This window comes from Anser brachyrhynchus, assembly GCF_964034855.1.
Source record: "Anser brachyrhynchus genome assembly, chromosome: 2".
NCBI classification, from domain to species: Eukaryota; Metazoa; Chordata; class Aves; order Anseriformes; family Anatidae; genus Anser; species Anser brachyrhynchus.
In genome coordinates, this window is record NC_137695.1 from 142,011,490 (window position 1) to 142,036,608 (window position 25,119).

General features: G+C 40.5%; 1 protein-coding gene and 1 long non-coding RNA gene across 19 annotated transcripts in view; one reads left to right on the forward strand and one right to left on the reverse strand.

Annotated features, from left to right (window-relative positions):
• The window catches only part of OXR1 (oxidation resistance 1), a 273,119-nt gene that overhangs the window by 181,119 nt on the left and 66,881 nt on the right, over positions 1-25,119 (forward strand). For 3 of the 18 annotated variants that reach the window (XM_080579464.1, XM_080579457.1, XM_080579462.1), the window contains exon 1: positions 13,095-13,359. The exons of 11 other annotated variants lie outside the window; for them this stretch is intronic. In XM_080579464.1, coding sequence (XP_080435590.1) covers positions 13,206-13,359 — 154 coding nt within the window. In that variant the 5' untranslated portion in view covers positions 13,095-13,205. Of the gene's footprint in view, positions 1-5,838; positions 5,950-13,092; positions 13,360-14,171; positions 14,192-25,119 lie in introns of those variants that run through there. 4 more of the 18 variants (XM_080579463.1, XM_080579458.1, XM_080579461.1 and 1 more) reach the window with 4 other exon arrangements.
• LOC308189432 lies at positions 9,445-13,064 on the reverse strand. The gene is made up of 2 exons (XR_013946366.1): positions 12,364-13,064; positions 9,445-10,653 (listed from the first exon to the last, which is right to left on the reverse strand). It is a non-coding gene; the product is annotated as an uncharacterized lncRNA (long non-coding RNA).

Genomic DNA, 25,119 nt, shown 5'->3' on the forward strand with positions numbered 1-25,119 from the left:
GTAGATAAGAAACTTATCATAAATTGTAGTTTGAAGCACAGACTATCATCCAAGCTAACCAACCAGCATTGCTGCTTTGTTGCCTGACACACCATTGCCCTGAGTCAGGTGTAAACCATTGCCCTGGTTTACAAAATGGAAAGACAGCTTCCACATCCAGACCTTTTTGGTTGTACTTTGTCATGGTAGCACTTAGCTACGGTGAACACAGACCATTACATTGGTCCTGAAGTCTCCATAACATCATCACTAGAGGCTTACTCTCCTCTGCTAATTCACTCAGCAAAAATATTTTCTGCGCGCCTGCCAAACCACTCAGCCAGTGCCCTGCAGCTCTGGCAAGCTTGTTTTGCAGGCTTACGTGCAGTCCGTGTAGGAGGGGTGGGGAATATTTACAGTACCAGCAAGTCCTTGTGGCATCCAGTCTGAATAACCTTGGAAAGGGAATGCTGTAGCTCATGCTTCCCTTATGTCATCACTCCTATTAAAAGTAATATTCAGTGTTGAGTCTGTGGAGAAATAGTGATTTTTAACATGCTGTGTTCAGGTTCTAATTGACCTCAACATTTATGTTCACATCACTGTATGCATAAAAAGCATAATGCAGCACGCTTTGTAAAATCAGAGTTTTTGCTACCTTGTTTTCTACCTGCTGGCTTCAATATGTAAAGGCAAAACAATCAATCTTCATAGAAATTAAGCAGAGGCTGATAGTATACAATATCACATTTACTACATATCTCATTTGAAAGAATATTGTTTTCCTGTGACTTATAAAACAAAGTATATCAGAGACTGTAAGAATAGTAGCTTGAAATAAAAATGTAATGCCAGGAGAGGTGTTGAGTTTGATGTCCTTATGCAGAGAATACTGCATACAAATTACACAGTAAAAAAGCATTGAGACTTCATGGTATTGAGGCTAAAAATTTCTAACAGGAGCTATCGTAATTTAAGGATTGCTCATTACATGTAAATTGAGCATATGCCTCATATGAGAACAAGTGTTGCACTTGTATTAAATATAATTATGTATATATTTATTCAGGCTTCTGACAGTTGAATTTCATATAAACAGAAGAAAATGCAAATTGATTAAAAATAAAGAGTCAATCAGTCAAAAAAAGAAGGACATATAAAATAGAACGATAATGTAGAAGCCCTTAATGGAGAGGACAAGGGAAGTATGGAAGATAATAAGAATTCGAAGTATTTGTAAGTAAGTAGACATTACGAACTACTCAGTCATATCTACTTCCTGTGTCTATATTCACCTTTCAAGCAAAATTGTTCCATCAGAAAGGACTTCAGCAACAGGAAGCCAGCTTTTGTTTGTTTAGATTATGCATTGTTTGGGGCACTGGTTTGTTTTTTATGTGTATTCTAAAGAGCTGAGAACAACCTCAGTGCCCAACAAATCCAAATTATCTGCTTCCCTTCACTTTTCCTAGAAATGTTTTAAACAGAAGTCAGAATAATTATGGTATTTAAAAAAATGCTTTACTCAGAGAGTAAACTGAAAGGCAATTTCTCAAAGTGCTGAGCAATCAGAGCACCTGGGTGTTGGTAGTTTAACTCACAAGTGTTCATAGAGGTTTGGCATAAAGTCCTTAGAAGTCACTCAGTTTGGGCATAGGCACAGGTTTTTTGGAACAAACAAACAAACGTGGTCATGCTTGTAAGCTGTGCTTGGCCAAGGAAAACAAAGTAATTGCTCTTAGTGCTTTGTGCTGTGCGTCAACAGTAAAACTATTCTTTCCCTCTGGTTGTGTTTTAAAGTGTTTTAGCTCAATCTTGTACATTTTGTAGTTAGAATTTTTATGGCTTATTAGACGACTGACTCTGACACAGGTGTAAGACTTTGGCAAGCAAATCTTGGGTATTGCTGCTGCTGAGAAGTTAGACCATTACATGATGATAGACTGTTTCCAGGTTCATTTTTAAAGAGACAAAATATTCCTACAGAGTTATTATGGGCTCCTCTCGGTAACACTCTCTTCTGTAATCCACTTAATCTCTCAATAGTAACAGTTCTTCCATTCCTGACGGTAACTTTGCATGAGAGTAAATCATTTGGACTACAAACAAATGAAAAATAAATAAACAGGATTAATCTTCCTAAAAGCCTTGAATCTTAAAGGTTCAGTTTATTTTTTTCAAAACTAAAGAATCACCTTTCATATATATGCACATGGAGGAGCAGTACTGTAAAACTCCTGTGCCAACTATTTGTATTACAGAGGGCGAAGCAGCATCTGCAGAGTCAGGGTGTGGGCAGGCTCCTCTTCCTGGCTGCCAGCAAGCATGGCAGTGCAGCTGCACCAGCACAGAGGGATATTTGTTAGCTAAATCTAAAGCTGCTGTAAGATACATTCTCTGTCCTTTCACAGTTCTTCTCAGGCTGGTCTACAGCCACTATAATACACCTAGGATGTCTGACAGAATCTGACTGTTGCTCGTCAGTTCTTTATTTTTTTCCACATTTGCTTTCCTGTCTAGACCATAACTTCAGAGCCCTTAGTGCTTAGACATTTTGAAATTTCCTGTATTTGGATTATTTTCCATGTAGGTTCCTGACTTTGCTACCCCATACTCTTTTTGACTCCTCTCTAAATGAAGTTATCGACATTGGCAGTGGGTGACATTTCCAATTTTCTGCATACGGTAACTGAAGTGAAGCCACACCAACTTCAATTCACTTCACAACACTCGGAGAAAAATGAAGGCAAAGCAATAGTTTTTCTCCTCTGTGCTTCAAGATCTGTAGCAATTGAGGTGTCTTGTATCTCTCTGAGCCTCCAGACTGGTTCTTCTGAGCTTCCTCAGTCTGTATAGGTTGCCCAACTCCGCAACGTAAATGAATGAAAGAAAGAACTTGTGGAGGACCCCTCCTGGTTCCAGAGCAAGGGGACCAGGGCAGTGTCACGGCATCAGAATGGCTGGGCAGGATGAGGTCAGTGCAGTGCTTTAGATCCCATCTGGCTCAGTATTCTGTTTGCCACAGTGCCCAGTAGCAGGTAATTAGAGAAAAAATACAGAAAAGAACAAATATGGAATGACACTTTGCTGGTATTTCCTCCAAGCTTTAGGGAGTCTGTGGCAGAGGGACTTCCAAAAGCCAGAGTTTGCTTCTGCATTTTCATGCTCGATGGTTCTTGATAGACTTTCTATGAATTTTTCTAATTACTTTCTGAATCATTCATAGTTTTGGCATATAAAACATCCTGGGGTAACGAATTCTGTGATTCATTTCTGTTGTATAACAAAATATTTTCTTTAAATCATCTGCCAATTAATTTTATTAGGTGCCCTTCTTATTATGAGAAACAGCGAGTAGTTTTGGTTTTTTTTTTTATTTTTTTATTTTCTACTTATCTACGTTGTATTTTTCCTCTGCTTTCCTAGAGGGAAGCAGCTTGACACCTGTGTTGCTCTGTTCAGTACATTTTCTGTATACATTATATCCTTTTTGAGAAAGGATGACCAGCAGTACAATCTATATTAATGAAAAAATATATATTTGATACATATTTTTTCTAATATTTTTATTATATATAATTCATATTTATTTTGCTTTTCAGGTGTCTGTTGACTGACATTTTCATAAGTCCCTTATGGGTCATTTAAAGTTCATCGCCATGTGTATATATAAACATAGTTGTGCACATGGGGAAAAAAATCTACTCTGCTTTTATCGACAGTGAATTTCAACCACCATTTTATTTATGATCTGTATTATAAAATATTTTTAATTACTTTCAGTAGATTGGACTTTCCTGCATAACTGTGTATCACCAGCAAAAACCATCACCTTCCTGTTCGCTCCTCCTTGCCTAATAATCCAGTAAGTTGAAAAGCACGAATCTCTGTTGGGCTGCCCTGATAATTTTTCATCTTCTGTTGTGAAATCCAACCTCTTTCTTACTGTAGAGGATGTTAAACGATGAGCCCTCTCATCCTACAATGTCTTTGTTTCCTTAGCAAGGGACTTTGTGAAAAGCTTTCTAGAAATATGAATATGTTGCTATCAACTGATTATTCTTATCCACGTGTTACTGACTCCTTCAAAGAAAAGTACTGAATTTACAAAACCAGGACCTAAAACTTTTGTTAATAATTTGTTATTGTACTTATCCAGATGTCTTTTAATTTTATGGTTACAATTAAATGTCTTCACAAAGTCTGGAGTAACACCAGGGACCCTTTACTACTACCAAGTCTACCAAAGCTTTCTCTGCAAGAAAGGAAAATTACTGGGGATCTGTAACAAGTTTAAAACCTTAGTTTTAGTGCAAAATTGGTTCAGGCTCCTAATAAAGATGATATTTAATTACAGCAATAAAGAATATGTCAGCACTACTGAACTTCAAAATGAACAGCTGTAATTTTAGCGCTTGAAGAGACAGATAAGAAAGAACCCAGTGGCATATTTAATACTCTATATTTAAGAAAAATTGAGCTTTTATAATCAGACAGTATTATGGAAGGTTACTAACAAAAATTAAGCAATTACATTTTATGCAGAGTGAAACTTACTTATATGGACCTGGTTTCCTTCAACAGCATCAGCATCTCAGCATTCAATACTACTACCTCATTTCTGCACCAGTGTATTGTCCACCCAGCCCAATTGATTAACTGGGCTAGTTACTCAAATTTCTGGAACGAAAATGAGAAAGTTGCACTACACTAGTTAGGGTACTGTGCTACTAGAAATCACACCTTTCTTCAGTGACCTTCAGCTATGAGACATATCCAGTGTGTGACTTCAACATCATATTAGCAGCAACTTGGGAGGCAAGTCCCATCAATGCTCAAATATCTGAATTTGTCCTTTTGTATTTAATAAGAAAACAGATCAAACCTAGACAATAGTTTTTACCCCTTCTATTGTCAGCATCACTTTTCCATTCACTGAGATTCATTGGCCATACTAAGATTCATGGCCAAACCAGTAATCTGTATACATTTCTAGCCTTGAACTAGGCTGGAATTCATTAGTATTATGAAATACAGTTGGGAGAAGTAAGCTTTTGACTTCTGCAAAATAAAGCAACCTGTTTCCTTGACAAGAAGCATGCTAATAGCACATCACATTTAACTTCTGTGAGCCAAATAACTTACCAATTCTGAGTTTTCATCCTCAGTAAAAGTGAAAAAGTAAAAAAGTAAAAAAGCCTTGACAGATAACTATAAATTACCTATGAAAACAAACGTGTTTCCTTGTGTGTTTGTTTTTTTACACAATGTATGTATACAGTATTTCATCCTCAGATGAAATACAATGGAAGACAGTGAGATATTCCATTAGGCATTCTGTATGAAGGCTGCAGAAGAGTCTATCTAAACAAACAGAAATAAAAAAATTGGAGGCAAATATAGGATCTGTAAAGCTGTGTATGTGCATAGGTTCTCAATGGTGTATACAGCATTGCAGCTAAATGTGGCTGAATGCAAGAGAGAAAACACTGCACATGATCTCTGGGGAAAGCCATGATGGTAATCAAAGACAAGATACTAAAATGTGAGGGAGAGGAGAGTACTGTAAAGCTGAGAAATGTTAGGTGAAAAAAAATAATGTATATACAATAGTTTCTTAATGCAGCGATAATACAGTAATGGATGGCCTTCAAATGTTTTAGCTAGCTAGAAGCAATGTATCTAATTTTTCAGGATAAATTGTAGTAATTAATCCCAAAAGAACAGAGTGACTAACCTCCACGGGTTTTATACATGATTTTATGGGAGCAAATGAATCAGGCATATGCTTGTGATGTGGTGCCAGTGGGGGAGGGAAGGAGAAAAAGAGCAGATGTTCCTTACGAAGGAAGATTTAACAAGAAAGAAAAAGCAGAACTTCCTCCTAATAATCAACATACTCCTTCTTGGTTTTCATTCAAAAGGAAATTTCAGGAATGTCCCACACAGATTTATACGTCTCAGGAAAAGGTACGTACAAAAGGCTTTCACTCACTTACTCGATGTAAGGAAAAGAGCGACAACAACAGAAAATCAGGTAGCAAAGAACAGAACAGAATTCAGGATTCAGTCTTTTTCATCTAATCCTTAATCCTTGAATGCACTGCCTAAGCAGGAGCAAGTAAAAAAGAAAATCAGTAATTTATTACAAGAATAAAATTGCAGCTAGAAGGATCAGTTGTTGCCATTAGCCTTATTGAGGCTCCTGATAAATTCTGATCATATTTTTGGCCCATTTATCTCAAAAACATCATTCTACTTCAGATGGCATTCCTACTTAGAACTCGCATTATGAGGCTGCTCATCAGCTGTTCTTAACTCTGCTTTTTCCAGGTGTCTGAGTAGAATCATTTTGTTCAGAACCATGAAAAGGATCCTTCTATCTTCATGTCTAAAAGCTGCAACTAAAGCTCAAAACTTAGAACTAAAAACCAATATATTTTCTGAATTGGAAACTTGATTTGGTGCCAACTGAATATGATGTGAGCATGTGACAAGCAGTCGATTATGTCTTCAGATAGAACCTTTTCATCACTTCAGCTATTAATGTGAGGTTTTCATCCCAAGACTATGGCTTTCTAAAGTATGTGAACCTTGCTATGAATATGTGGAATACAGATGGTCAGGAGGTGGCAAGACATTGATCATAAAGCAGATATTTTTTATGTTAATGATCCGAATCAGTGATTTGGTTTGAAATCTCAGTTGTATCATGATTGCTTAGTCTTAATGGTATACTACAGAATGGAGCTTCCACAATGGTAAGTATCCTACCAGAGGGACATTTTATGTTATTATGAACCAATCTGGCAATGAAAAAAAGTGGAATTTGGTTCTATTGTTTCTGAGCAAGTTTCTGCAACCTCCTTAGAGGGATACAGTACATTAAAAATATGATAAGTATTTAGTGAGTGTTAAGGAAAGAATTGTTATAGTTGTACTGCAAAAAGGAAAAAAAAAAAAAAGGATAAAGAGAAGACTGTCTAGGATTCACATACCTGATGAATAATCAATTTTCCAATCTGCTTTCATAGGCAGTATTTATCTTTTCTATAAATTATGTGTCTGTGGAGGATGGGATTAACTAGTAAATAGTACAGTTATCAATTATATTGTCAGTGAGTTTCAAAAGTCATGATGAAAGAACAAAATGTCAGTAAGATGATGACATGAAGACAGGGACACATCTGTGCCTACTGAAAATTAACTTTGTCCTGCTATTATTCTACCTAGCAAGCATCCTTAAACTGCATGGGTGTCTGTATATACATGCCTGTGCATGCATATCCCTTAGGGTCTAAATTAATTTTCATAAAATTCCCTGAACAGAACAGGATGTTCCCTTCGTAATAAGCTATTATTATTATTAAATAAGTATGAACTGAAGACCTGGAGGTCATTTCATGTTTATTTGATAAGGTAGGCTTTATATACAGCTGTGTAATTGCACTTGAAACTGAAGTTCTGCCATAAACATGGAAAAGTCCCAGCAAGATACGTGTTTGTCTTCAGGGACAAATTTGAAAACTTCCATGTTTATATCTTTGATATTATAACAAATGCTGATATATGTTATTGTAGTGCAGAACATTTCTACATCTAAGCATCCATAATATTCTTTGGGAAAATAAGGAAAATACAGATTTATTTTAGAATATGTATTTTAGTAACACTAATTCTGTCACTTTTTATTTTGAAAAATACTTTTAGCATAGATGAGAGTTGGATAGTGACTACGGGATATCATTTTTCAGGGAAGGTGGGTAACTGAGGAAACAAAGATTGTAATCTACTTAACTGCTCTGAAAATTCAGGCCACATGCAGCTGATAATTTGTGCTTCCTAAAGAGTGAAAAATTGTGGCATGCTTTTGAAATCTGATCAAATTATTTTGAAGGATGAGGCTACGCATATATTATGGAGTAAAATACACTCTACATTCACTTCTGTTGAGTTTCATATGCTTAATATACGTTTTCATGACTATGCTATGTATGTCAGCACAGGAAACTTATTAATTTTGCCTTTTTTCTATTTCAGTAATGTCTTAGATTTGATTATATGTTGTATTTATATGGTGTTTCTACCTTTACTATCTAATTGAAGTTATGGCATCAAGATTTTTTAAATCTGGCTAGAAAAGCAAAAATTGCTTTCTCCTCAGAGGTTACTGTAATTAGTCAAAAGGATTTGTTGGGATGTCTTAAGTATAACTAGTCTGACTTGGATTAGGATAGATACCAACCTAACAAAACCATAAAATTGACGTAACCGCAACCTTTATCAGAACAGACAAAGCACAAACAGGTCAGATGTTGCAGCAGCATCTGACAGGAATGACTTGTCTTCTTTAAACTTCTTAATCTGATAAGACAAAAACTAAACACAACAAATGTTATGGTACTTAAATATTATGAAATTAAACTTAAAAGGAGCAGTGCTTAGGACTGTGTACTTTCATGTTTAAATTAATTTTAGGGGGGGACTGAGGTACCTAAGTCCAAGACAGCTATCCAAATGTTTACCTCAGCCTGGAGAAACCTAATGTGTAGTTGTCTAGACATGGTTTTTTTTGTTTTGTTTTGTTTTCTACAAAAAGAAATTAAAGATTTATTGAGCCAGGTTTGAAATACAAATAAAATAGGAGTTTGACTCAGTTTTCTGCTGAGAAAGCCACTATCCTAAAAGAAAGTCTGTAATGGGGTCCTGTCTTTTTCAGTGCTATTTCAAGATTAATCAAATACACAAGCTATACTTGAAGTATCGCAGTCCACAACAAAGGAATGCCAAATTCCCTTCTTCCCAATGTTTATTCTGTCTTCTCCTTTCAGTGTTACATATTCTATGGAAGAGTGGTCAGCTTCAATGGCTGAGATGGAGACTGACCCCCATTTCATTCTAATCTGATAAGGAACTGATTATGAAAAACTGAACCTGATGAAGCCTGAGACTCCAGGTTTACTACTTCTGAAGCTATTGTGTAGATGCTGGTAGCTTCCTTCTTGCTCAGTGTTTAATCTGAGAAGAGGATGTAGTATTGTGAAACCCCATATGGACAGACACACCTAACCCACAGTTCTCAGTAAAGAACCTGTTTTCAGTATACCCATTTACTTAGTGTCACCTACTGGTTCTCTCTTTTCAACTTCTCCCAACTTTATAGTGACACTGAACTTTAGAACTATTTGAACATTCAAAAAACCTGATTTGTGTAACCATTTTTACTTCTAGAACTATGTACTTCCATACTTCATCATTCAAATTAGTGGTTAACAGGGAAATGTGCCTGAGAATGTGGGAGTTCTGCATGCCTCAGTTCTGGTTCCTCCTTCAGGGACTGCATATGCATTCCACATTGTACTTGTCTTTTACTGAAATAGCATTGGAAACAGACTGCAGTCCGTGATTTTCTGTCTTAAGAGTTTATCCTTTTCATTAGGAAAGAAAAAAAAAATAAATCTTGAATTATTTTACATTAATTTTTAATGAAATCTATTTTAGTGAGAGAGAGGCAAAACTTTTATGCATGCTCTAATTCAAATCCCTATTTTAGCCACCCATTATAGGTTTTGCAACCATGTAAATGGGTAGGGTCTTGACCAGATACGGTAATTTAGAATACTTAACAAAGGCAAACAGCATCATCATAGCATCAAATGAGAGCAGGTGCCTCAATAATGAGTAATAAAGCTTAAATGAGGCATTTGGTTCAGACAGTCAAAATTGCATAGTTGCATATAGGTTGCTTATACACAAATGAACACTAATTCTGACTGATTGCCAAATTACTAAAGTCAAGATTTTCTCCTCAGAAAGCATGCATAAACCTTGTTTCTCACAAGATAAAATAGGGGTTTTGTGTCAGAGCCTAGTGTACCTTTTGTCTGCAGCTTGATAGCACTGTAAATTTGGCAAGATGAACAGCAAGAGGCCCATATCCTATACACCAGGCGTGTGAACTGTCTGAGACCTAAGGAAATTTGCACAACATCTGCTGGCATTTTGCCTGGAATTAGTTGCTGCAATTAGCACTTATTTTCGCAAGCAACAGATCTGTCCCCAAAGAAATTATAGGTCACCACCACTTGCTGTTACACAGTTTTATCTTTTTTTTCTCTTGTTTAAAATATTTTTATATATAATTCTATGTTCACACCTTAAAAACATTTCTTTGCTCATTGTGTTATTTTCTATTTGATCAAAACTGATCCTTGTTCTCTCTTCCCTACACCATCAGTTCTTTTAGTATGCAGCTCAAGAAGCTTTCTGTCTGCTCTCACTGTGAATCTAGTTTGGGACTTTGGAAAACGAGATCTAGCTACAAGACCAGGTTGTACCTTTACTTACAGCAATAGATTAGCATACTGCATTATTAAGTGTTGCATCATAAATACAAACATATTCTGTCAGACATTTCTGTAGTTAATGAAGGTATTTTTCTGTATAATACTGACACGAAGGTATGTCCACTCATGCCATACTTTCACTATCACTTTGAGCTAACAAACACTGACACTGAAGATAGAGTGGCCTGGAACTTCCTCCCTCCCCTTGTTATCTTCCGGCCACTTCTGCTTACTCTTACATTACTTTATAACTTGTGATTCCACAGGTGTTTACACATAGTTGCAGGATGAAACAGATCTGGAGATCTAGCTGGTGATAATATTAACCCTAAAAAAAAAAAAAAAAGCTTAGTTACTTACGACTAAACTAAAAGATACTTTTAAGTGGATCAGTTTTACTGTACAATTCATTCACCAGCCAAATGAATGCTGGTGCTCGCACTGGTAGTGTGGTAACAGGCACAAGCAATTAAGAGCAGGTAGGACCAGCTCTTTCTTTTGGAGGGCCAGCTTCAAATGGTTGTTGAGTTACAGAGATACACGTTCTGTGCCAATACGACAGGCTAGAAAATAATCCTTGGGGGAAAGATCCTTGTTGCACACCTAGAGATCATATACAAACTCATTAGTCCTTTTCAGCAGAATTCTGTTATTTCTAGACATTGAGAACATAAAGACATAAAGGAACGTTATTCTGTAAAGATGTTCAAAATCAATCTAAGTGTAAAAATTATCAAAAATACCATGGAAATATTTATTTGATTTAGTTTCATGGCACACATTGCTCACATAATATAATAAGTCAATATATGTCAATATAACAGAGGTGCGTATGTGGCTAGACCACTGGTGGACAAGCTGGCTCAGTTTCAAAAGGGCTGAGCACCACAGTTGTAAGCTTATTCCTGGTGCAAAACATAGGTGAATTTTCTTTAAAATAGAATCAACACGGAAAAAGACCAACCGTAGTTTCTTCAAAGCAGACAGTAAAAACACTGAAATGAAATGAAAACTAATTACAGTGTTTAGGGCAAGACAGATCTGGTAGGCAGGATAGTTTATATACTAAACACCTGGTGGTACTTGGACCATGTAGCCACTCTGTAGTTCCTTATTTATACATTAGTACTGGAACAGACAGATTACATGTTCATCTCTACTGGCAGGTTCTATGGTGAGGGGAGAGGGAGGGAAAGCAAATTCTGCTGAAAATTTCTTCTTTTGTTTTAGTGAAAAAGTTTTATTTGGGAAAAAAAAAAAGTCTTGAACATCGTTATGAACATCGTTATCTCCTGAGCAAGAACTGATTCAAGTAGTAAGTAGAAGGGTTGATTTGATTGTACTATTTACATCAAGTAACCCTCAGAAATCAGCACTCCAAAATGCTGACATTAAACTGATTTAATTGAGCAGCTGCTACAAGTGAATAGGAGTTGAGATAGCTCAGCACTTCGTTCCTCTGTTCTGCGTGTACACAATAGATTTGGCTCAACAAGAGCATTTTTTATTAAACAATGCTTTCATTTGCAGCTAGATGTAGCATATAATTACATCATACTCTGATTGGAGTCGAAGCACATTAACTTACAGTTCTGTGTTCTTAGGGTCTATGGTACAGGTAGTAAATATAATGATCTTACTGTTCTTCTGGCTTCGACATCTGCAGGATGCACATCTTAAGGCCTATGTCAATCATCAGATACAACGTCTGAGACAGCTTTCTCTACAAAAACATTGGAGTATGTTCTAACTCGTTTTACTTCTTCAAACCCTGGAAGTCCCAAGAAGTACAAGTGCAAAGAATGCAAGGATACAGAGGAACACCACAAACCAAAAGACAATTTCAAAAAGAAAGAAACATTTGTGCATATATTAAGTTCTGCTAGAAGACTGAAGTGGCTTGCTGAGTTCAGAGGCTGAGTGGGGTATCGCAGTTAGCTGCCCCTTGAAGGGGGAAAGGGTGAGGGTGACAGAGCACTGGAACTGGTTGCCCAGAGAGGTTGTGGAGTCTCCTTCTCTGGAGATATTCAAAACCCACCTGGATGCCATCCTGCTCAACGTGCCCTAGATGATCCTGCTTGGCAGGAGGACTGGACCAGATGATCTCCAGAGGTCCCTTCCAACCTCGGCCATCCTGTGATTCTGTGTGACCTGGCTGGCTTAGCACAACAGGGAAGGTGGCTTCCCAGGCAGTATGAAGGTGATTAGAGTATCGAAAGCAAAACAGCAAAACCTGATAGCATCACAGCTGCAGTGCCAAAGTACCCTAACGTCCACAACTGTCACACGATGTAAGGGACTGCCTTGATTCAGGGTTTTTGTGCTTCCTAGTGAAGGGAAGCAGAAACCCGAAAGTTTTGAGTAAACAGAAAGCTTCCCGGCACATCACCGTAAAACAGCGAGCTTGCACAAAGCATAACTAAACCCCCAAACTACAGATAAGTTCATAAATACGTGTAGGTGACGGTAAGTCAGCTTGAGACCCCAAGGAAGTAAGGTCCCAAGTGTTTTGGCTGCGGGACAGGGCGAGGAACCGCCGGCACGGCTCCGCCTGTGGCTGCCGGGGGCCGGCAGCAGCGCGGGCCTTGCCGGGCGCCAGGCACCACAGAAAAGAGCCCCCAAAGTCCGCCTGTCCACCTCCTGCGGAAAAAAATGAAGAAACACTGAAGCATGGTGGGGGGATAAAGCGACTTTGTAGCTCCCCTCACGGCTCGGGCCCGTCCGCTCCCCCCCCCCCCCCGCCCTCCAAATGGCGGCGCCTTTAAATGGAGGCGGGGCCGGGCCCCGAAGTTTGCCCAAGTTGTGGAGCGGGGCCGGCGGAGCTGCGTGTTCAGCTCGGCCCGGCCATGGGCCCCCCCGGCCGGTAGGAGCCCCGGCGCCATGGACTACCTCACCGCCATCACCGGCAAGGGCAGCCGCCTCCTGCGCGGCACCGCCGGCCGCCTCTGGGGGGTCGTGCCCGGCGGCCTCCGCCAGGTCCGCTTCCAGGACGGCCTCGACCGCGGGGCTCCGCACCCCGCCGAGCCGCCGCCAGGTAGCGGGGGGACGGGGGCTGAAGCGGCGGGCTAGGGGTGGCTGTCGCCCTCCGAGTTCCGTGAGGAGGAGGAAGGGAGAGGGCCGCGTGGGGCCGGCGGTGCCCGCCCGCCAGGCAGGGGGAGGCCCCTTGCCCTCAGGGAGGGGTGCGGTGAGACAAATGCCCCCGGGTTTGGGGGCGCTGCTGCAGTGTTTGTGTTTTTACGTGCCTGCCTGGTACTTCTGTTGGTTAAGGGGGTGTGTGTGTGGTGGGGGTGAGTGGGGAAAAGTTGCTTGGTTTGAGCTTTCCAGCGTGTGTAAGGTGGTTTCTGTCTTCTAGGTGGTCTTGGAGAACTTGCAGCACTTGGAAGTAGTTGTGGCGCTGCTAAGGGCAGAAATAGTACGTCTGCCCTTTGGTGGTTAAACGGGGTGGGCAGGGCTTTTTTTCTGGTCCTGTGTCACCCCCCCCATCTTGATACTGCCTTCCTGCTGTCCCTGTGGGATGGTAACTCCCTTGTGGGAGATGGGCAGGTAGGCTGGCAAGAAACACTACAAAAAAACCTAGAGGGGTGGGCAGTAGGTGGGCACTGCTCGCCTGGTCTTCTTCTGCCTCCACAATGAGGGCACTAGGGAAGTAACGCTACCAGCTGGAGGAAAGAAACAAGCCTTGCCTTGACTAGTAAAAGCAGCATGCTCTAGTGACTGCTGGGGAAGAAAGCCACATGAAGCTGAGCTTGTGAAAGTGCTTTCTAAAAATCTGAAGAGCAGTATTCAGTGAATGGTAAATCTGTTCTTGCTTTCTGTCCCGAGGAGCCCTGCCCTAAGTGGGTGAACACGTTTGTCATAGTCTGTAGGTAAGTCTGAAGTCAGGCCTCTAGTGAAAAGTAATGCTAAAGACTATTAAGTTTTATTGTTCTCTTCCTTCAGGTTATTTAGAATAAGTAAAATAACTTTTTTATCAGAAGCAAGTTCTGCTACTTACTGTAATAAGCAAGGGAAGTGTCCATGCAGCATGAGATGTGATGATAATGTCTCGTTGTGTGCTTTGGATCATGCCTTTTACATGGAAGGGCTAATAGCTGACCACCAATGTTTGCAGCGTTACTTTGTCTTGCTTTATTCCCCACTCTGTCCCTCAGCGTAAATATGTAACAGGGTAAGAAAGAGACAGCAACTGGTTTCAGCAGTGAGATAAAGTAACTCCAATAAGGTATCTACAAAATGTTAAGGGCGTTTTAACAGAGGTTATTGTTCTCTCACAGAATCAAAATGACAGTGAAACACTTCAGGCGTGTTTTGGTCTTCAATCAGTTACAAGGCCAGGTGTTCAGCTGCTGATACATGTGAGGACTTGGAGGAGGAAGCTTTCTATGGCTGTTTTTTTCCTCCTGCTCTGGCACAAAAGATTAATTTGGACTGCATGATATTGTTCATTGTTATTTTTTTCTGTCTTTGAGCAGAAAGTGTATTTCCTCATACTTTTATAATATATTTAAAGCTAGCATTAGTGAAAAGTTGAGTACAGCTCTAGAACGTGAGTTGGATTTCTGCAGATACAGAATCTGATGTGCCTTTTTGACAGAATCATTCTTTGGGTTTGTTCTAGGCCAAGACTACTGCTGAAGGCAATTAGATCTTGGCTCTCTGTACTGTTTTCTCCTTCACAGGGTTTCAGTTGTTTATAAGCAGAAACAAACTCTTGTGGAATTCAGAAGTCTTCCTGTGGCAAGCACTTGCTGGGTTTCACAGACTGCCTGTGCTGTGGTGGTAGGTGCTGTGGAAGCTGTAACAATGATTACAACACTTAAAATAGAGGTTGGATTTCAATTTAATTAGAGATGGGTCCCATGACATTAACTCAAACTTTAATGGCAAACACTAACTACTCCAAATGTTCAGTCTCTGTATGAAGTGTTCTGGAGCCAGACTTATTATTCTGGCATTTCCCCCCCCCCCCCCCCACCTGTGACTTTTAGAAGGATCTTTTCAGTGATTATTTTCTTTACATGGTTCACTTGTGACTCTGTTATTTCTTAGAATAGTTCTTCCATAAATATGCTTATTTATACTTCCTTGTGAAATGCGAAAACTCTAATTTTAGAAACAAACCAACCTTTTTAATTATTTTAAAACTATTTTTATTTTTACATCTTAAAGTATCTCAGTTTTGTTCTTGTAATATTAGTAATTCTACAGGCTTTTTTTTGGTTGGCTTTTGAAGCAGTTTAATAGCTGCAGTGTACTATAAGGCTTGTAAGTTCAGGGAAGTTATCCTGGCTGAACGCTGTACCTCAAATCACTGCTGCAAGCCTATATCCTTCTGCAAGTACGTGCTGAACAGATTGCTCTTTCTTAGAAGGGAGGAAGGAGAGGCTGGGAGGCTGAATAGTGCCGTGGGAGGCTGTAAACCTGTCTGACCAGTTGGTTGTGTCGGCAGCCATGCCAGTGGAGTAACTTCACGAAGGTATTCTGTCTCTTAATGAGTGTGGTGGAGGATAAAAGTATAAGGAGAAACAGAAATGCTAGAGACAGTATCCAGCTCTAACAAAGGTGCTACCGATAATTCCAGTCTGTAATTACTTCTTCAGGGAAAAAGTCATGTAAGCTTTAAAATATCACTTCTAAAGGTAGTCCATTGATAACTTCTGGAAGCCAGTCTGTGTATGGTCTGGATTTACTGGGAAGCTTTAGAACAAAATCAGTCACAGAATGGTCTGGGTTGGAGGGGACCTTTAAAGCCTGTCCAGTTCCAACCCCCTGCCATGGGCAGGACACCTCCCACCAGACCAGGTTGCCCAGGGCCCCTCCAACCTGGCCTTGAACACCCACAGGTATGGGGCATCCACAGCTTCTCTGGGCAGCCTGTGCCAGGGCCTCACCACCCTCTGAGAGACTTTCTTCGTTATATCTAATCTATAGATATAGATCAGATAATTTAAAACCACTGCTGCTTGTCCTATTACTCCACTCCCTGACCAAGAATCCCTCTCCAGCTTTCTTGCAGGCCCCCTTTAGGTACTTGAAGGCCGCTATAGGGTCTGCCCCCAAGCCTTTTCTTCTTGAGGCTGAACAACCCCAACTCCCTCAACCTGTCTGCATAGGAGAGCTGCTGCTTGATCACATTTGTGGCCCTCTTCTAGACTTGCTCCAACAGGTCCGTGTCTTCCTTGTGCTGGGGGCCCCAGAGCTCAATGCAGCACTCTAGGTGGGCTCTCATGGGAGCAGAGTAGAGCAGGAGAATCAACTCTCTCACCTGTTGGCCACGCTGTTTTTGTAGCTCAGAAAACCAAACATATCCCAGGGTGAAAGCATGCACATTGTTGACTTATGTTGAGTTTTTCAACAACCACCACCCCCGGGTCCTTTTCTTTAGGGCTGCTTGCCATCCATTCTTCACCCAACCTGTATTTCTGCTTGGGATTATCCTGGCCCAGATGCAGGACCTTGCACTTGGCTTTGTTGAACCTCACGAGGTTCACGCAGGCCCACCTCTCAAGCCTGTCCAGGTTCCTCTGGATGGCAGCCCTTCTGTCCAGCATGTCAACCACATCACACAGTGTGGTAGCTGTGTATCTTTTGTTTTGTTTATTGGTGTATATATTGCAGGTGTTAGTGTGTTGAAATTGCATGTGTTTTTCTTTGCTTTATGATGCAACTCAGGGCTTTAGGGAATGTGTGATTAAGGGTAATCCTCAATGCAGAATTAATTTGAACATTCAGTTTAATTTGAGTTTCATCCATACAAACATTACTTAAATGAGCCAACAGCACGTCCCATAGCTTAGTATGCTGTGTCCTTTATCTGTTGTGAAAGGGAGAGTGTTGCTCAAAGAGTTATTTTGCTTCTTTTCTGTGGTACTGGTGAGATTGTATGCAGACTATGTCCTGTTTTGTGCAGCAAAGCTCGAGAGGCTGCTGAGAAACTGCAGAGGGTACAGCAGAAGAGTGTGCCAGTATATTTAGGGGCCTAGGATATACAACCTGTGTGGGGCTGAGGGAGCTGGCCTTTAGCCTTGCAAAGCATCAGGGTGATCTAGAGGCAATCTGAGAGCAACCTGCATATGCTTAAAGGGCCATGCTTTTCTCAGTTGTAACAGATGATAAAAGAAGGCACAACAGCCACAAGTTTTGGCTTGGGAGGTTCAAACTGGACATAACAAGAACTTCACAAGGAGGGTGGAACATCACTGGGACAGATTACAGGGTAGTTTACGTAACTCAGAAGTTTTACTGGCTTGGCTCCACCAAGCCCCAGCTGACCTGATCTGATGTTGACAGTAGCCCTGCTTTGAAGTGGGGGCTGGAGTAGATGTACTTCAGATTTCTTCCAGGTAACACTTTGATCCTGAGTGCAGACCTCTACACCTGGAGCTCTTCTTAGACATCCTCACCTCGCTTCTGTCTGTAGTCAGTTCACGAAGGGAGAAGGTAAACTGCAGCCTTCCTGCAATATGTATTTTAAGTACAGAAGTTAAAGAAATGAAAATCAGTCATTTAGAATATCCTCTTAGTATGTCAGAAATTGTTCTAGTTGCCTTCTATTAAGAGATTGTGATGTTTCCCCCCCACCTCCCCGGCTGAACTTGATGGTTCACTTTTCAACCTGGTGGCCTGTGGGTTTATTTACACTTCTTGTCGTATCAGCTCTTGCCTGATAACAATACGCAGTATATCCAGTAAGCCATGTGTCCTGTAAGTGCTCTGAACTTCAGTGAAGGTAGCAGCAGTTCAAGTAGAAAGAAATATTCAGGGCCAAGTTACAGTGTGTTTGTGAAGTCCTGCTGTGAAACTTAGTATCTGCCTTTTTTAATCTCAGATTTAAGCCCTTAAAAGAATAGGGTAGGTTATTTTTTCACTTAATTTCTTAAAAGTTAAGTGCTTAATAGGGATAAATTTTAACAGATGTATGATAAAGCATGATAGAAGTTTCAAATTGGAGAGACAATTCTTGTGTTTTCTTGTACACGCTGATCCAGATGAAGCATGTGTAAAATGTACCAGCACCCTTTACAAAGACATTAATGTTTCTCTATCATGTCTGAAAATACTTCAGTTGATACATTCAGAGATTGCATTTTCTTATGCCTGTGTTGGGCTGGTGACTCAGTCATCTTGTGATATGTTAATATATGCACAATGTTTTCTTCTAACTGTGCTCTACTAGTTTATATCAGAAATTCTTGAGTGTTCAGTGGGCATGGGATGTTAAATGCTCTTTCACTTCACCTTAAGCTTTGTACTGCTACATTTTACCTTGCTTCTTTTCTCCAGGATTTGTGGCTACAGAATTCCTCATGTCATTTTGACTGTTATTGATTTTTTTTAATTCCAATTTTGTTTGCTGATGTGTGATTGAGTTGCTCTTCAGGCTAGTCTATTGGGACCTCATAAGTATATCCCTCCATTCTGCTAGTTTCTGTTTCACTTTCCTGTTTAGCTAGTTTTTGACATAGGTAATTCTTAATTGAGTTGTTACTACTCAATAGGGTTCTGATATATCAGATGTTTTACTGAAGTTTGGTTTATATTTCAGTCATCTACTAGATTAATTTATAATAGAGGTACAATTTATTCTGTTGTTGATTTCTTTTGATTGTATTGCATTTTTCTGTTTTAATGTGTCATGTTGCATTTTTATCTTTCTGATTAATTCCAGTTTTTAACATTAAAACTGTTTTGAAGCTGCTGTTCTGCTGAGGTCAGACCTGCAGTGCCAGCTTTTATAACACAAGGGACTCCTCCTTCCCACATAGAGGACTGTCATCCAGTTGAATTTCATAAGGTTCCTTTCAGCCTATTCCTCCAGCCTGTCTGTGCCCCTCTGAATGGCAGTCCAACCCTCTAATATGTTGACTGGTCCCCCAGTTAGATGGCATCTGCAAGCCTAATGCAATAAACTTGTACAATACAGTATTTACAGAAGCATTGATTATAACTTCACATGCACAGTAGGTCTATTTCCATGTTTGCAGAGCAGTTTTAGAGCATGTCATTTTACAGCACATCATCTGCTGCATCATTAGGAAAGCTAACTGATTCTGAGCTCTCGAAAAAAGTAAGCACCATTGTCTTAAATACGACAAGGCAAAGTGTAAAATCATAAAGATATGAGCTAAGGTTAACTGGACTTGTTGCTTGCTCTTCAAACTGTGTGTGCTATTGTGTTGACTTGATGTACAACGAAATGGTTCTAAATATCTGAAAGAAAAAGACTATTGTCAGAAATGCTCAGAAGTTAACTTCCTTTTCAATCTCAGTATCACTTTTTTTTTTGACTTGCATGTTTTCATTATTACATACACTTATTTGGTCTGCCAAAAGGTTCTACAGTAGGTGGATACTGCAGCTGGTTAGGCTCTGAGGTATTAAACTCTATACATATATATTTAGGTGAAACATTGGAGGAAGTTTACTGTTATTAACACATTCGGTGGCATAATCTGAAAACTTAGTGAAGTATTTCTGTTTACCCTGAGTGTGAAACATTCTTTTAGAAGAAAGCCAATGTGATGTAGGTAGTAGGAGTGTCATGCATGGAGCAGGCTCTGTCTTCTAACTATTTGGAGAAGTGGCCTGCTAATACAGGATACCTTAAATCTGATTCTAGTGATTCTTTTTCTGTCCTGAAGTCATGTAGTTAATTATTTCTGCCTATGTGCTATACAGCTGACTAGAGGGTTGTGTGCTATGAGGAGGACTGCAAAATGAACTTGAATCAGGGTTGAATCCATGTTACAGGAAGAAGTTGTTTTGCTATGTTTGTTAATACTGCAACATCATTTTGAGGTCTCATGCATTTAGTTTGGGCCTTTGCATTTAAGAAAAATGAGCAAAATGATCATGAGATTAATGATAAAGATCAGTGGTTTCAAGAACATGGCTTACTAGGAAAGACTGAACCACACAGTGACAAGCAGTTGCTTAGCATAAGGAAGAAGACAAGGGGGCATTGTTTATCGTGTTGCATTGGCCTGAACTGCTAAAACTTCAGCTAGGAAGTTGTAGATTGCCAGCATGTTGTAGGTTATTGTTTGGGTCTCTTGTTCTGCACCCCATCACTCCCCCCGACTTCCTAAAATTTTGGGAGATAACTGAAAATAATGGTCCATACCTAACTGCAGGAGGAGGAGAAGGGTCAGTGAGACAACTGCTCTGCTGAGATGTAGCCCCTGCTGTTAGGAACTCAGGGGTGGGGAGAGGGAACATGCCACCAAGCCTTGTGGAATACAGAGGTTTCCTATTTTAATATTTTTTGGTTCTTTATAAATAGATTACAAAGATCTAATTGCTACTGAGCAGAACTAATCTAATAAAAATGTACCATCTATTCTTCTGTTTTATCAATTAGGAAATTGTTTCATGTGGTGCTAAATAGCAACTTATTAGACTATCTTTCAAGGAAAGGTTACTTTCCTTCCGTACTTCCTTATGTGATTCAGTTTTTAAAAATTTTTACATCATACTGTTTGCTTTTTTTAAGATTCTGTAAAAAGATTGTCCTTGATAAACACTTAACAAGTCTGCTGCCTCTTCCTTAAATGCATACATATCTGTTGTGCAATGCGCAGTTCTTGTTTGCCAAAAAAAAAAGCCTCCTTTTATTACATCTTCTTGGCCATAATAAGCTCAGTGACTAATTGCAAATAATTTGAATTAACTGTTGACTTGTTCAGCTTGTTTGCTTTTTTAAAGGATTCTTGTTTAGCTTATAAATTCTTCTGGAAAAAGTTATTTGTATAACTTCTGATAACAATGACATTAATAAAAGGACAAAGTTTGAGTGTCATTGAAAGCTATTTTAAATATTAAAATTCAGGTTTATTTTAGATATTGCAGAAAAACAATGGAGTAAAGAAAGACTAATACATTTTACTCAATGGAGAACTTGAAGATAGACTGAAGAAGAACTGCTTCCAAGTATTTCATTGCATTGTTTCTTGGTTCAAAACTTGTCCTCTTTATCAGCACTTACTGCAAGAAGTCCAAAGGATGCGCTAGAAGCATGAAAACTGGAAATGGGAAGTTTGCAAGCCAGGGCAGATGGTTTAAGAAATGAGAAATGCCACCCTTGTCATGCTGATTTGAAACAGTGCCACATGGAAAGTACTTTCAGTGAACCAAAATTCAATAGTGCAGGGCCTTACAGAGGCAATTAGTAAAAGCCACCTGTAAATGTTGGAATTCAGCTTAAGTGGTCTTCAGATATCATATCAATGATGCTGCTATTACATATTTTAAGATCCAAGTTACCTTATCTAAAGCTCTGTTCCTAAGAACCCCTTTCCTAATTTGTATAAATATATTAGGAAGCAGGACTCTTGTTATTCTACTTCTGTTGATGATGAGGTAACAGTTCTTATGCTTGTGGTGGTCTTACTCAGCTGTGCAGCTGAGCTCCACCACAACCACTCTTTCACTCCCCCTTCTCAAAGGGAAAAGTGGAGAAAATACAATGGAAAGCACTCAAGGCTTGAGATAAGGACAGGGACATGACTCAACAATTAGTGTCATAGGCAAAACAGACTCAGCAGAGGGACATTAGCCTATTTTTATTGACTATTACTAACAAGCTAGAGAAGTGAGAAAGAAAATCTAAAAACACACCTCCCCATCCACCTTCTCCCCACCTTGGGTGGTGCAGGGGAATTGGGGGCTGGGGTCGCTCTGCTCCTGCTACCTGTGGGGTCCCTCCCATGGGATGCTGTCCGTGGTCCTTCCCGAACTGAGCCTGCAGGGGCTGCCCACAGGCAGCAGCTCTTCCAGAATTGCTCCCACACAGCTCTGTACTACGGGGTCCATCCCCCAGGAGAAAATTGCTCCAGCGCAGGTCCCCCACGGGTGGGCGGCAGCTCCCCCCAGACCCCCTGCTCCTGCGTGGGCTCCTCTCCAGGGGCTGCAGCTCCGGCCCGGGGCCTGCTCCTGCGGGGGCTCTCCATGGGCCGCAGCCTCCTCCAGGCCACATCCACCTGCTCCACCGGGGGCTCCTCCACGGGCTGCAGCGTGGAGATCTGCTCCGTGTGGGACCCGTGGGCTGCAGGGGGACAGCCTGCTCCACCAGGGGCCTCTCCGCAGGCCGCAGGGGAACTGCTGCTGCGTGCCTGGAGCACCTCCTGCCCTCCTGTACTGACCTTGGGGTCTGCAGGGCTGGTCCTCACTCCTCACTCTCCCAGCTGCTGTGGCACAGCAGTTTTTTTTTCTTAAATCTGCTCTCACAGAAGAGCAAACAACATTACTCATTGGCTCGGCTCTAGGCAGTGGTGGGTCTGTTTTGGAGCTGTCTGAAACTAGCCCTTACCTACCGTGGGGCAGCTGCTGGATTCTTCCCACAGAGGCCACCCCTGCAGCCCCCTGCTACCAAAACCTTGCCACGTAACCCCACTACAATGCTCCACTAATCTCATCTGTTTCTGTGTGCTTGCATCCAGCATTCAGACAAAATGTTGTTTTGGCGTCACTTTGAATGCCATCTTCTGTACCTTTCTAGTTGTAGTCTTTTAAGTTGTACACAGTTCAAGTATTTTGCTATTACTTATGGCTCTGATGTGCTGTTTCTCTTCAGGGTATCAAGCTGTTGTAGAGACCCAGTCCTATGAACTGGTAGTTCAGAATTAAAGCATCAACCTGGATGTTACACAGTGTCTCATCTTGTTCGTCTGAAACAGCATGGCTACAGCCTTGCTAACATAGCACCACAAAGCCACTTGTTAAACGCGTTTAGGCTGACTCTTGAGGTCCCGCATGACACTGCACGATCAGTGGTGTTGGTCTCTTCTTATACCTGTGGTCTGAGAACACGAAGTGTTCACATAAGTAAAATGAAAGAGTGATTCCCACTGCTGCTGAGGTCTTCTCAGACCACTGCATCCTACGCTGACAGTTGTGCTGGCTTTGCCGTGTCTCCTAGCACACTAGGAATACAAGGATGGCCGGAAGATGAGTTTACTTTCATTCAGCAAGATTGCTGGAGGCTTTATAGTGTACCCCCAGGGAACTAGAATGCATGTCCCTGCTACTCTGACCCATTTTCACAATTAAAATACTTCCCGGTTTTGTTTCTGACACTCTTGGTGACATGCATAAATTCTCAACGAACAGACAGCTCAGGTTCTTGGTGTGGGCAGAGGCTGGGGGTTTGATGGCAATGTCCTTGGCTGGCTGTGTGGGGAGCACACAAGTAGCTCAGTGCTGCCTGCATCCGTCTCTTCTTGACCCAGGGGACTTGGGTCACTAGGATGTGAAGCATTTGCTTCTCGTATCCACATAACGAGGAGGAAATAATGCTGTTAGAGGGAAAGAATCAAAGTGGGTGCTGATGGATGGGAAGGAGTTACTGCATTAGAAGTGGAAGGGGGCATAAAAATAAAAATTGTAGATCGTGAGCTTCTGGGTACCTAGTGGTGGGAGTTCTCCTGGGATCTGCTTTCCTTACGTGTGCCTCCAATAGGCTCCTTCCCTCCCCCTGGTTGCTGGTATTTTCCTGAAGTGTTGTGAATGTAATGCACAGTAGATCCATCTACTCTGAAAAGGAATTGCCTTTCTTCTTTATTTCTGGCATAAGGAACAGAACTGGTTATCTGAGCAAAGCTTTACTCGTCTATTCTCTTGCCAGAAGGGGAGAGAATAATTTAACTTGAACTCCTGAGTGGCACCTGTCTGGAAATTCTTTAGACACTTACATGCACAAGCTAGAAAGAAGAGAAAGGAAACCTAATTTTGAAGGGGAGGTATATACAAATGAAGTATGTATATAAGTTACAGTATGGGATTTCTGTATTTCTAGCTAATGATGGGGTAGAGAGAATATGCTTGTTCTAATAGAGGCCTGCTCCATGTACAGGTTAAGGCCTGTGTGGGATCCTGAATGAGTTCAGTCTGTCTTCCAGTGACTTTAACTTTTGTGTAAGAGTATTTGAACCAGCCTGCTGTGGCAAGAGGATGGTTAAGCTGCTGGCAAAGTTTTGGTAAGATTGGAAACTACAGAACAGCTGTAAGTCTAATGGCCTTGCAGTCTTCAGCAGCTTGACAAGGAGGCAGCCGTTGTATTGCAAGGTCAGGTAGAAACTTTGGCAACAAAATATTTGATGTGGAAGAGGAGAATGTCATATGCTGTCATTCTAGGTGCAACTTCCAGTGTATTTTACTCATTACTGGTTGACTTAACTTCCCTTGGAGACATTTGTGGCATCTTTAAAAGTTTTTAATATCATCAGTATTAACGGTTTCTTTTAGGTATTTTTTTTAATCTACAATTAGTAAATTGGGGAAGAAATGCTTTTTAAGGTATTGGATGAAGATGGCAGGATGCAGAGCTACAGTTTTCAGACTCAGAATTTCTAGAGGGTGTTTAAAAATAGGCTTAACGTCTCGATTATTGTTTATAGCTATTAAAACATCATAATATAATCTATATATCAAACTTTATCTTGTGGGTATGGGAGCACTCTTGTGCAGACTTGCTTTTTAATATATATAAAAATGTAGAATTAGTCCAATGTATATTGCCTTGTAGGAAGAACACCCCAGGAAAGTACTTATGTTGTTGGCTAGAAATCACTTTTATTATTGCCTTCTACAGCTTGCCCAGTGTTGCAATGTAAGATAATTGCTGAGGTGTTAGATCTTGGATGTTTATTTTTTCTCACTGCAGAACTTTCTGTGTAACTTGTGGATTTTTTTCTCGTATCTTGATAGTTTCAGCTACCTATGCAGAAATTTGTGGGGCTGGGGGTGGGAGATGAAATTCATACAAGCATTCTTCTAATCTTTTTTACCGTGTTGCTGT